The sequence below is a fragment of the Glandiceps talaboti genome, chromosome 13 (assembly GCF_964340395.1).
Source record: "Glandiceps talaboti chromosome 13, keGlaTala1.1, whole genome shotgun sequence".
NCBI lineage: Eukaryota > Metazoa > Hemichordata > Enteropneusta > Spengelidae > Glandiceps > Glandiceps talaboti.
The window spans coordinates 4,973,318-4,987,498 of NC_135561.1; the positions used below are offsets into that span (position 1 = coordinate 4,973,318).

Genomic DNA, 14,181 nt, shown 5'->3' on the forward strand with positions numbered 1-14,181 from the left:
GACAACATCTGTGAAAAATCTGGAAATATAATGGCAATTTTAAACATTTTGACTCATATTTCAAGCACGATAGAACCAATGAGGTAGAGTTGCATTGTCATGATGTGATGTAGAATGACCAGGGTATAAATTCCATATTTTTTGCTCAACTTGGTTTATGAATGGTATAATTTTCCAATTATTTTACTTTTATGTTTACTTCTCTTTTTCACTGTTTTGAGTTTGACGTAATCAAAATTAGGATCCAGCTTTAACATTAATGAAAATTTGAGAAACACGAAAATAAGAGAATAAACTTTGTGTACTTTGAAATCAATAGTTTTTTATCATGATGGTAGAAAGGATATTTGAATAATTATACACGTTTCTAGCACAGAAATTTGAAACTGAAAACAGAGTGGGACATACAGATACAATGGATCACAGCATAGATGGACTGGAAGAGGGAGACACAGACAGTATGAGGGAGGGACAGGGAGAGACAGACAGTATGAGGGAAGAACAGGGAGACATGAGGGAAGGACAGGGAGATACAGACAACATGATGGAAGGGGCAACTGGGAGACAAGAATGGATATGAAGAAAGAGATGAGACTGAGATACGAACAATAAGACTGACACAGGGGCACACAGACTAGGGTACAGACACATGGAAAGTGGCAAATATATGATAAATTCTTTGACAGACCTAATTTCCTTTCAATAGTTCTGAGTTGATCCTCTGCATCCTGATACTCTTTCCGTTTATCTTTCATTTCTGGTGTGTTTTCATTATGGAGCTGGTCTTGCAGTTCCTTCTCTGCAGCAACTCTTTTTGACATGGCTACTCGGTAATTTTGAAGTGTTTCTGGAAGTTAAAATATCAGACAAGTCAGTTTTTTCCATTTCAGTCTACTCTGTATTCAACCTCACTTTCATATTTTTTATCCCCTCTCGTTTTTTGTGCTTATTGTGGGTAGGTGGGGATGGGGGTGGGGGGTCTTCTTGCTCACTACAATGCAGTTTCTGAAGTCTACCATAAGGTCACAATTTTCATAAATTCATGTGTTCAACTAAGAAATTTATATAGTATTTATACCTGTACCTTAAAACTTTATAATCACTTTTCCTGAAAGTCTGTCAAAGTGGGAAAGCTAAGAATTTGGCCAATAACATAACTACCTTAGAAACCTTGTGTACATATTGGTAATGTATTGGTAATGGTAGACATACCTATTTGCTTGGTAATGTACTGGTAATGGTATACATACCTATTTGCGTACACATTGCATGATACTGTATTGGTAATGGTAGACATACCTATTTGTGTACACATTGCATGATACTGTATTGGTAATGGTATACATACCTATTTGCGTACACATTGCATGATACTGTATTGGTAATGGTAGACATACCTATTTGTGTACACATTGCATGATACTGTATTGGTAATGGTATACATACCTATTTGTGTACACATTGCATGATACTGTATTGGTAATGGTATACATACCTATTTGCTTGGTAATGTACTGGTAATGGTATACATACCTATTTGTGTACACATTGCATGATACTGTATTGGTAATGGCGCACCAAAGACAGCACCTTTGAGTTTATCAATTGGTAAAGCTTTGTTTTGTACACCACCAAATTTACCATTACTCCTAATTCTGTCTCCATCCCTGGTTAGTAACGTTGGACAGTGGGTGATCTTTACAACCTAAGAATTACATATAACAATCAGAACTGTTAATACAGTATGGAAATAAAGAAAGACACTAAACTGGGTACATGTCAAAATTTTTAGTTCACCTCAGTATCTCAACTCATTTCTTGTATTCATATGTTTCCATGTATTGATTTCATACCATGTTTTTCTTTACATGTTGAGGTTTTTCTTTGTTTTTATCATGCATTCTGTAAATAGTTATTCATAGCTGTAGGACCCAGAATAAATACTAGTAAACAAACACACAGCTTGTTGCAGAAGACATCAAATCTTTACAGGAAGTAGTTAAATCTTTCTAATTACGGATTCTATAGCTGAATTACCTGTATACTAGTGATTGATGTATACACTGGATTGATATCCATATGTAAACAGTACCAATAAATAGTCTGGTTCATTCAATATTTCATGAACAAATGATACACTCACAGATGGTGCTATGGTCTGATCATTACATCAGGTGATTTCATGTGAAAATGCTGAACATACAACACTTGCAATAGTTGTCTAGAAATGTTGGGGATCAGAACATTGTTTTATCAGTGGTAAACAATTAAAAACTAGCTTTGTAGGTGCCAAACAGTCTTCTCTTTTGTTAAAATTCTCACCTCTTGCCTGTACTCGTTGGCGTCTTGTAAGTTATCAAGGATGATGGTGTCGCCTAGCAACATACCAAACACTGTAAAGGAAGACATTACAAAGATATGAGTATGACAGTAACAAGGACATCTCTATTTTCATAAGTTGTAAATTGACTTGTACCTTTGGGATATTATCAGTCACTCCTTTCTGACATCTTCTTCGATAACTTGTACTTATTGCCAACTGCTCACACAAACCGTTATATCAACTCTTTTAATACCCAAACTATTACACTTTTTAACATAAATTTTAAGCGAGCAATATGACTATTTCAACATCGTTTGTTTTTTCTTTTTACACACCTTGTACATTTTATTTGAAGTCAAGTTTTTGTCTTGTGTTTTACAATGTGTTTTACTTCTGTTGAAGTATTATTTCATATTTTACTGTGTGTTTTATTGTGCATGTACTGTGTTTGTGTTAAGTTGATTGCTTCTTGAGTTGATGTCTTCATATCTGTTTGTAGCAGGCATTTAAATTTCCCTTGAAGAGACTCAATAAAGTATTAAGTTATCTTATCTTATGTTAAGTCATCAGCTGTGTGTTTGTGGAAGAATCTTTCTAGTCTCATCTAGTCTATTGATATGCAACTGTTTTTTTATTACTCCAGTATGTCCGTCCTATTCTTCCAAATTAGTACAGACATCAAATGATGACTGCGTAATGTTGCCAGAACATTATGCAAACTGTTCTTAAACCAGCTTGAAGCTGAGCTTGGGTTTATCTATGTCTGATTGGTTCAATTTCTTTTTTAAATTTGTCAAGTGTGACACAAGAAATGACAGATGGTGGTAATCGATTCCATAGCTCAATAGAGTGTGGTATGAAGGATGATTTGTAGGCTAGTGTACGGGTAATAGAATAACTGATTATATTGCTTGCCCTGGCATTATCAATAGGTAAACTTACCAACTTTACATTCCTCTGAATCTGTAGGAAAGACAAGTAAATTTCTGGCAAATACAGGGTTTCCTTTAGGTTTAAAATGTGGACGATTACTTCTTAAATGAGGCAGTGGTCTGTGAAAAATAGTAGAGAGAAAGAGGGGTCAATGCAGTGGCTCTGAAATTCACCAAGGCTATGGAATAATTTCTAAACTAGCTACACTGTATAACCTAGCCCTTAGTAAATGGCTCTGATATCGCTCAAGCCATGGAATGATCTCTATAATAACTACAGTACATGTACAGAACTAAGTCCTTTCCAGTCAGATTTTTCAAATAGGAGACAAACTTAAACACATATCACTAAAATACAGAATGATAAATTTGTTTTTATTTGGTGCTTCAATACTAACTATGAGATGTGCTTGTCTGTACACAACACCATGGATTGGAAGGCTTCATTCCCTTGAGATCATCATAGATGCACCAGGGTTAATACATAACCCTTTCATAGTCAATACTGATCATGTGTTTGGTCCTACAACAGCATAACCGTAAGTAAATTTACCAACAAATTCAAATGTTGTATACTGTATAACATGTCATTTCCACAAGCTTTCAATGCTATTCAATTGCAGCCCTTGTAGAAACAAATGAAGTTGGAGTGACATACAGACCACAAGAAAAGTCAACATGTATGTACAACACTACACTTACTTGTTCCAATCAGGTAGATTTTTTCTATAAATAGAGTCTAGAGGCAGGACTTGTTGTCTTCCATTAGATGCTTTATACACTTCAATAGCTTTACTGTTAGTCTTAGTAACTACACAGTCCATATCACTAGCCATGTGCCATGACAACACCCTAGCTATGTCATCATCATCGATCTTAGCAAGGTGAGCAATCTATGGATGGATAGACACAAAGGGAAGAATGTAAAGTATACATGATAACTACTATAGATATAGAATCATTCTAATTTAATATTAATATGGCCAGACAGTTATTTTATGCACCTTCAACACTGACTGCCATGACTACATACAGAAATAAAGTATAGATATTTATTGAAAACAAACATGTACATTGGTACACAGTATGTTATTGTTTGCACAAATTGTGTGCATTTGTATGAGATTGAGAGTTTGAGAGTGAGAGTTTGAGAGAGAGTTTGAGAGTGAGTTTGAGAGTGAGAGTTTGAGAGTGAGAGAATTTGAGAGAGCTTGAGAGTGAGAGAGTGCTGTGTACAAAGAGAGAGAGAGAGAGAGAGAGAGAGAGAGAGAGAGAGAGAGAGAGACAGAGAGAGAGAGAGAGAATGTGTGTGTTGTGTACATACACAGATTTATAATAACTTTCTATAATCTTTCCTTATTACATTATTATATTTACAAACAATGTTATTGAAATTTTGTATGGTTTTCCAGGTATCTATTCATCTTACCTTGCCAAGTATATTCCTATCTCTTGGTGCAGCTGCTAGACCACACTGTCGTCTTGGTTTCTGTAAGACCTTGTCTCTCTCCTGTGTTCTCTGGGCTATAACACTTTCTACATTACTCATCTGAAATTAAGCATACTTTATCATTTCAGTGTTTACTTTGAATTTATATGCAACATTTTTTTCTTTAGGAAACTTGAAATTGCAAGGTGTGTGCTGACCAAATGACCAAATATTACAAAGCAAAAAGTACACATCACAAAACTTTCATGAAAACAATGTTTAGGCAGACTAATAATAATGATGACATTTCATTTATTCATAATATACATACAGTAGAAAACAATCTTGTATTATGTTATGTGATTTAAGAATGAGTTTCTTGTTAGCACACTGAATGGTGTTAGCAATGATAGGCAAATAGAGCAATCGGAATCACAGAGTACAAATAACTAACCTCTAGTCTACTCACATTCAGTCTAGAACTAAAATATACATGTGCTTATCGGCTGTCAATATAATGAGTAGTGTCACAAAAGTACATGTATATGGTGAACATTGCAACTTTATAAGCATACTATGACAGTAAGTACAAGTATATTTGGTATAGAGATATCTGTACCATCAAGTTCAACAGACATATAAGATCAATATTTCACTGCTGGTAGTGTTATTCTACTTACTAAGTTTATCTGATTGGCAGGAATGTTTTGTCTTCTCAACTCAGCTCTTAATTGCTGTTCTCCTGCTTGAGCTTCATGTACTGAAACTGTGAATAAATTAATATAGGTTTGAAAACAGACCATTCAGTGACACACATACTAACACTAGTAACAGACAACTCACATGTCAGAAATTTACCCATTGAATGAACACAGACACAGACACAGACACAGACACAGACACAGACACACAGAGACAGACAGACACAGACGCACACACACACACACACACACACACACACACACACACACACACACACACACACACACACACACACACACACACACACACACACACTCCTAAGTATACCTCACTCTTTGTTTGAAATTAAACATTGACTTGTGATGACCCACTAGTAGTAGGTACTCTTACTTTTCATTTCCTTGATAAGTTGTTGAGTGGTTTCAAAGAATCCATTGTAAGTCCTGATTGTTTGAAACAACTCATCTCTCTGTTTTGTAAGCTGTCCCATCTGATGTTGTTTCTTTGCATCTACAATCAGGGAAAAATAGAAAATGTCACTCAACTATCATTGTAAAACAGTTCGAAATCTATATTATATAAAACAAAACTGTGAGCTAAAGCCACATACTACAGTATCAATTCCTCGACAAAACTGTCTCCTTCTCCTCATGTAAGTTTTGTGAGATGTACAACATTGCTTGATTGTGTACATTGACTCTCAATGTCATAGTCACACTCTAAAGGTCAAAGTAATACTCTAAAGGTCAAAGTCACACTCTAAAGGTCAAAGTCACACTCTAAAGGTCAAAGTCGTACTCTAAAGGTCAAAGTCATACTCTAAAGTTCAGTCATAAAACCTGTATTCCCGAGAATGAGTATTAAACACTCTAACCACATTTTTCATGTATTTCACTATGCTAGAAACAGCTTATTTTTAATCATTGACCTCAATGTCAGAGGTCAAATCATAGGTCATCCATTTCAGTAAATATAGATACAGACACTGAGACAATACTCTATGCTGTACTGTAACAGCTTCTCTCTCATGTTAGGGCATGTCTAGAATTTGAATTTGACGAGCAAAGTATTGATGATGTTAGCTTACCATTGTAGAATAGGAAAGGTTGATCATATGACTCAATATCTTTGAGTCCAGTACTGGTAGCTTTACAACGTAATATGTATTCTTGACCATCTCTACCTGGTGAATTCTCTTGAATCATTAAATTCTGGTGGAATTAAAAAAGAATTGTCAAACTCTTAAGTTACCAAGCCTATGAGTGCATACTCAATTACCTCTAATACACGGTGTATTGATTTGTACCAGTGTTTTAGGGTGTATTATATACGTGTATTTGTACACAGACTTCAGTCAACAATTGGGCCTCACTTACATGTTGTGTACAGTCGGTACCTTTAATTAAAAGGGAATGCCATTTCTGGAAATAAAGGGATTTTCATAAACTATGTGTTCTGGAGAGTCAGTTCATGACTTTACATCACCTACAACTAGTTGCGATTTCAGAGAAACATCAAGTTGATCTTGCGCCTTTATAGGGTATCTTTGTTATGAGGTATTACATCATGGGAGTCAGCAGAAATAATCATTTGTGGTTGAACAATGAATATTCATGAGCAAAGTTTTGTATCATTTCTAAAGCTTCCAAGCTTGCTGTGTTGGCCAGAAAAAAGGATCGAGAAAATGTATTGCACTTGTCATTGGTATAGAATCGTTAGATTAGATAGCCAACAAGTCTCTGGTCTACAAAAACCCCAAATCTACGATTATCAATTCAAATACTTAATGTTCATCTGTGTTATAGATGAGAAAGTTATATAACAATTGTTTCTTACTGTTAACGTAGCAACTCCCTTAGACAGAGGGACTTCAATAGATGTGACATTTCCTACAAGTCTGGGGATTTCATATTTATCAGCAGTACTTTGTATGGACACTTGGACTTTACCATTAATACTTGAACCAGTATCATTACCATAGGGATCCTGAAACAATCACAAACAATATTGTACCGGTAGTTATGATATTATATACATGTACAGAAGTATGACAGAACCCTTTGAAGTCTGAGTGCTAGTGTGGTGTACTAAATCTTGGTGTATATGCATGAAGGATTGCAATGTTCTGCACCTGTATTTGAAAGTGAAAAACTTGCACTAATGAATGCATCATGGGGTTCTGTTACCTTTTACAAATGTCAACATAAAACACCAAAGTCTGTAAAAAGTATATCTACCTGTATGCATTCTCATGATTTCATGTACATGGCACAATTACATGCCTACTTGCAAACAGGTATATTATAATGTTTACATCATTAGGTACTTGTAATAACGATGTTGTCTGTTTCATTAAAACTTTGTATCAACTCCACGAGAGTGTCTAAAGTATTGCTAATTCTACAGTAACTTATCTGACTATGTTACCTCACATGATTATCTCTGATAAAAAGACAAATATTGTTTGTGGTCAAAGTGATAAAAACTGGGTTTTCCTGTGCTGTCCGGAACAGATGAACACATTTTAGTCACTCAGCCTGCTATTGCTGCGTATCAATGATGCATCATATTGGCCTACAGGGCACACAATAGTTTTGCAACACTGTAAACATGCCTTACCTTGAGTTGTAGTTTAAGCGACCTGATGAGAACCCTACTAATTGATTTCTGTGTGTTGGATACTGTAGGAGTCCCTGGAATACCCACTGGCATCAGTTTGGTTGGAGGACCAGCTTGAACATTTAAAACAATCTGAAAAATACAATATCAGTATGTGTATAGGTTAACCTAATGACTTGGTTTCTAGTATTAAACTCTATATTTACACCCTAAATATAGGGTGACAGGATTTGAAGGGTTAAAATGTATGATTCACTTTCTATGTTTTGAGATATTATGACATGCCATACTCCTATTTAATATGTGGTTTTGGTCACACCGCTAGACATGTGTTATGGATAAATGACACATCTCGGTTGTAAACCTGAGTAAAACATCTTGCCCTGAAATACTTAAAAGAAAACAAAAGATGCTTAAAAGAAACTGCTAAGTGTAACTTACAACATATGGAGTATGGACTTTGTTTATAGAAAAATGTCTCTGATAAGAGTTTGGAGTGATGTCACAGTTTATTCATTAATTTGTCATACACAGAGTAACATTTCAATGCTCAGTACTGTTGTCATAATAAACCCTGTATTACAACTCACCATATTACTGGACAGTGTAACTTATTTATATTAGAAATCACATACATAGTTGCATTTCAATGCACAGTACTGTTCTCACAATAAACCCTGTACATTTAATTAAAACTCACCACATTACTGGACAGTGTAACTTTATTATCAGAGTATTGGAATATAATATGATGAACGCCTGATGTGTCTGGTGTCTTTTTAGATCTGTAAAATACAATTAAATAGATATCACAGTTATCAGAAAGACAAAAGATTATACATTTTTGCCACTAGTAGTGCTGTTTCTAAGCAGCTTTTGGACCTGAAGTGTTGGCAATGACAGTTGAATAATGTGACCTCCCCTTGAATTATCACCATCAGCCAATTAGTGTATCAAAGTTCAATATTTTTCTTCTTTGTGGTAATTAACTCACATGAATCTGCACCAAATCATTCCCCACCTATTCCTTGCTCCCTATCACCTTGCCTTGTGTGATGCTTGTTTTATAACTGGCCTAAAAGAATATGGTGTATATTATGTAAATACACACAAATAAGTTGATTTTCCTTACCTGAAATATAAGTGTCCCTGTTTATCTTGGTGTCTCTTTGCATCAGGACCGATAGACTGACATTTATCAGGTGGAACAAGTGATAATTTAGGATCTCTACCAGACTGCCACATCTTCATCCGCACACATTTACTTTGTAGAGATATCATGACATTACCATCCTCAGCAGTTACATATACACTGAAATCTACAGAAGATAAAATATTGTTTTGGGGAAATGATTAATTAATCTATCTATAAAGTGATAGATTAATTAATAATTAAACAATCAATAGCTAACCCACCAACCAACCAACCAATCAACCAACCAACCAACCACCAAAACCATTCAATCAATCAATCAATCAATCATTCATCTAAACAGTACCAATGACCATAATACTAACACAAGTACAATTTCTAACCTGGCATTGTCTTTCCTACTACAAATTCAGCAGTTCTATCATACTCCACACAAAGCCCAACAGCTTTCCCAGGGTCTGGTTCCACTTTTATTGTAATAATTGGCCCCTGGATGCCTACTCGACCAATCAGAGCCTTAGGTCGAAGGTCATACTGCCCCCTGTAAAAGATCACCAAGACAGTGGTGGAAATTAATATCATTGCTAAAAACAACACCCTGAGTGGGCCAAAATTCTGTGTAATTTCATCAGACTTTTAACTGATTTGTTGATGCTACCATTACTACCAGACTTTCCTCGTTACACAAAGAGCCACAGAAATATCAACTGTACATGGAATCTTACATCTAATATTAGTTTATTGATTCATATGCATTTACACATTATTGAATGTATTTCATGTCATCAATGAAGTCAGCAGAAATCATATATTCGTGGTTGAACAATGAATATTTATGACTCCTAAGTGCCTATTCCCTTCAGTGTAAAACATCTCATGAATATTCACTGTGTAACCATTCAATATTCAATCTAGAGATTCTGAATGGTCTTCCTTCTGCATTTCACTGAACTATTCGTCTGAAATTCATGTGTCCAATCTCTTGGTTCATCAACTCTATAGCTGGACTCAGCCTAGTAAAGTAATACTAACCTTTCAGCTGTAACCTGGAATCTACCAAAGTTAACTCTACCATTGGCAGCAGCTTTCATCTGTTGTGGGGATGGGGTCAGCTGTAGATGACAATAACAATAGACAGTGAGATAACAGATACAACACTGCCATGTAAGGACAGCATGTAGTATACATCAGAAGAGTTTTATGTGAAAATTACAATGAAAGACTTCTGACTACTCATCAGACACACACACACACACACACACACACACACACACACACACACACACACACACACATGCATGCACTCACGCACACACACACACATATGCATATATGTATGCACACACACGTGCACACACACATGCACGCATGCACACACATGCACAAGCGCACGCACACACACACACAACACACACACACACACACACACACACACACACACACACACACACACACACACACACACACACACACACACACACACACACACACACACACACACGTTTCTAACACCCTTTTGCATTTCAGTATATAAACAATCAACAATCCAAATTGTCCACTGGTACAGTTGTGTACATTGTCAAATGGTTGGCACTGATTAACTTGACACTTCATATCTGTTCAGTCTTTCCTCTCACCTTTATCCTTGGGTCTTTTCCTAGTAGTATTTTAGCATTCATGTCTGATGTGGGATTGTCAGCTTCATCACAAAGTTGTAGAATCAATGGTTTATCTAGTTTACAATCATTGTACACTAATATAGGCTGTAGATGAATAACATATAGACAGTGATAAATATCCATATTTAAATATCTCACTGTGATTAGTGAATGAACTGGAGTACAAGAAGAGGCAAACACATATGTGACATAAGGTATGAAAAATACATGAAAGACAACTTATTTTCTCAGACGATATCACTAAAGATTTGAATTTTTTTATTCGTGATTGACCTTTATGGTTGAAATGTGTGTGTGTGTGTGTGTGTGTGTGTGTGTGTGTGTGTGTGTGTGTGTGTGTGTGTGTGTGGTGGGGGGTAAATGTATGTATCTGCACACAGTACATTTGCAGGTGTGTCTGAGTGTGTGCATATGGATATGTATATGCTTATGTGTGCGTAGATGTGTGTTGATATGTGCGATGTGTTTCCTATGCATATGTGTGGATATGTGCAATCTGTGTGTGCTATGTGGCTATGTGGGTATGAGTGCATGTGTATGTATGCACATGTGAGTGAGTGTGTGTGTGTGTGTGTGTGTATGCATGTGTGAGTTTGGGTGTGTGTGTGTGTGCATGTGTGTTTGTGTGCTTGTGTGTGTATGCATGTGTAGATCAGTATAAATATGTACTGTTACTTCTGGTATACAGTACAAAATTACTCTGTACATGAACTGTAACTTGCAAGTCCGTATGAATTAAGAATATTAGCATACTCAGCATATTCTCTGATCATTCTAAAACTCTGTAGTCAGCGTAAAATGAGAACTTACACCAGATAGCAAGTACAGTATAGATAACCTGAAACATTCCTACCTGGTCAATTGGGATATCAACCACTGCTATTTTAGCTGGTGGTCCTGGTATTAGCTGTAACTTCACATAATCTGATAGATCTCTCCATTTCACCAGTAACTCGGAATTTCCTAGTGGTACATTGGCAAATTTGATGTCCTGGAGTACAAACCCATGTGTCTGATACGGTGCCCTCACCATTTCATTAATAACTAAACCATTGCCGAACACCTGTAGCTGTGCTAGAGTTCCCTGTGGTAGCTGAACAACACAAGACAAGTTGTGAGCTGTGTTAAACTCTAATTCATACCATCCACGACAAATTCACTCGGGTGTTCTTTTTACATCAAGAACAATCCCTGACTGGAACGTTTACCCTTGAACATTAGGGAAGTATCATCCAGTACAGATTTTAAACAGTACTTACAAACCCAGGATGTCATGTCAATTGTTCAACATACGTGTATTCATTATTACTAAGTTGCTACCAACTTCAGTATTTCGTCGTGTCAGTGCAGTAAGGTCGTATCTGCCTGGACATACTGTACATATGACCTTACTGCACTGACGCGACCATTTATGTATCTGTGGATGCGATAATCTGTTTTTGGATGTTTACAGTATTCTACAATTACAGAATTCATGTCTTGACTGAGGTACGTGACGGCAGTGTACTAATCTATGCTACACACTTGATGATGATGATGATGATGATGATGATATGACAGACATCAGCAATAATTTAAGATTCATACCCATTTTTTGACTGCAGATAAAAATGTTCAAAACTTAGTACACAACCAGTACAGTTCAATGATTTTTTATTTTCATGTTGTGGTCTGAAATTCTGCTAATGAATTTCACAGCACTGAATATTTAATGACCACACTCTTGTTGCTAGGGAAACATGACACACTAGTATGATTACCTTTTTGACTGGGTTGCCATGGGAATCTGTGATTGAAATAATGACATCTCCATCCATCTTCTGACCAAGTTGAATTTTATGACTGCCTTTACAAATACATTTCAACTGTGATGGTTCACCTGGGTTTGGTCTGTAAAGAATCGAGCATTATATTAACTTAGTAACTTCATCTTGTACAATGCACACACTCAATCATCATACATGGGCTGAAATGTATCTTCCATAATTCTAACAAAATAAGGCGATAAAACAGATTTCACTACCAAATAAACATTTCCATTCTGCTATAGTTCAGTTCATTGTGTTGGTCAAGCCACAGTCTGTCAGCTCTGGAAGTTTAAGTAACTCAAATACATGTGGGCAATACTTCATATTATAATATACCTAGTGATAATGCTGTGCCATGATTCGCTAGAATCAGTCATGTGATAGGAAAATAGAATGACTATTTCCCTAGAGAAATAGTTCCATCAACTATTACATGGTCACGTGACCACCGCGCGTTCTACAGCAGGTCAAAATGACAGCTTCGAACGATGTCGTCTGCCAACCTCAAGAGAAGAGGGCAAGACTTTCATGAGGTATATTATAAAACACATATTGCCTGGCCTATATTTGGGCTATAGCCCCCGTTTATTACCCCCTCGTGACTGTGAGTTACCAGAATTATATGCTATTTCCCTCGGCCTTCGGCCTCGGGAAATAGCAAGTGATTCTGGTAACTCACAGTCCCTCAGGTGTAATAAACAGGTGCTATAGCCCTCATGGCCAGGCAATATGTGTTCAGTAACATACTAAACATGACCATTACATACTAGTACTTTACTGAATCAAACATAGGCATACACTAAATGTACCAAATATTGACATACTTTAAATCTATACCAAATATGGACATACTTTACATAAACATACCAAATATGGGAATACTTCACACTATAATACCATATATGGCTATGAATCAACTTACTTTAATGTAAATGAGAATTCAACACCAAAGCCATCAGAAATGCTGACTTGGCAGTACTTGGTTTCTGTTACTGAGTTAGGAATTTTAATATTTGGCAGTTGACCCTTCAATAACAGTTCTTTGTTGCATTTTGGTGTCCAGTTGACTCTTAGTCTGTTGATAAGTTCAGGCGTGATGTCCAGAATTCTGGAACCCTCATCATATAATTTAAATACTGTAAAAGACACAAATAATTGAAAATAAACAAAATAACCATGGAAATATAACTAATTGATACACTACCCTTGTAATCATGAAACAATAGCAGATGGATTATTGGCAAGCTAAGATAATTTAATTATTGAAATGTGGTGACATCAATGAATGTTGATGTAATTACACTCACAGTAAGGTGGGTTCTCAGACAATATCTTCCCCAAGTGGTAGTACAATCTACCTTGTACTTAACTTTAAATATGAACAGTTTACAGGAAGCTACATGCAGTGTTTTATTTCTGTACGCTTCCATGATCTTCAAGTGTACATTATCAGAACTTTCAGTGTTTACAGGGCGACTATATAGGCATAACAACTTGCCTAATCTACCACATGCAGTAACCAGTGTTCTCCACAAG

The 14,181-nt window shown here is 36.1% G+C and overlaps 1 protein-coding gene across 1 annotated transcript in view; it reads right to left on the reverse strand.

Moving 5' to 3' along the window:
* Positions 1-14,181, reverse strand: part of LOC144444943 (structural maintenance of chromosomes flexible hinge domain-containing protein 1-like) — a 31,846-nt gene that overhangs the window by 687 nt on the left and 16,978 nt on the right. Inside the window, 20 exon segments of the mRNA XM_078134495.1 lie at positions 188-248; positions 648-847; positions 1,534-1,705; positions 2,323-2,393; positions 3,266-3,375; positions 3,958-4,148; positions 4,685-4,804; positions 5,365-5,450; positions 5,777-5,896; positions 6,474-6,597; positions 7,223-7,372; positions 8,006-8,137; positions 8,706-8,790; positions 9,138-9,324; positions 9,542-9,699; positions 10,191-10,270; positions 10,796-10,921; positions 11,691-11,930; positions 12,598-12,727; positions 13,568-13,781. Of these exon segments, the coding sequence (XP_077990621.1) occupies positions 188-248; positions 648-847; positions 1,534-1,705; positions 2,323-2,393; positions 3,266-3,375; positions 3,958-4,148; positions 4,685-4,804; positions 5,365-5,450; positions 5,777-5,896; positions 6,474-6,597; positions 7,223-7,372; positions 8,006-8,137; positions 8,706-8,790; positions 9,138-9,324; positions 9,542-9,699; positions 10,191-10,270; positions 10,796-10,921; positions 11,691-11,930; positions 12,598-12,727; positions 13,568-13,781 (2,757 nt within the window).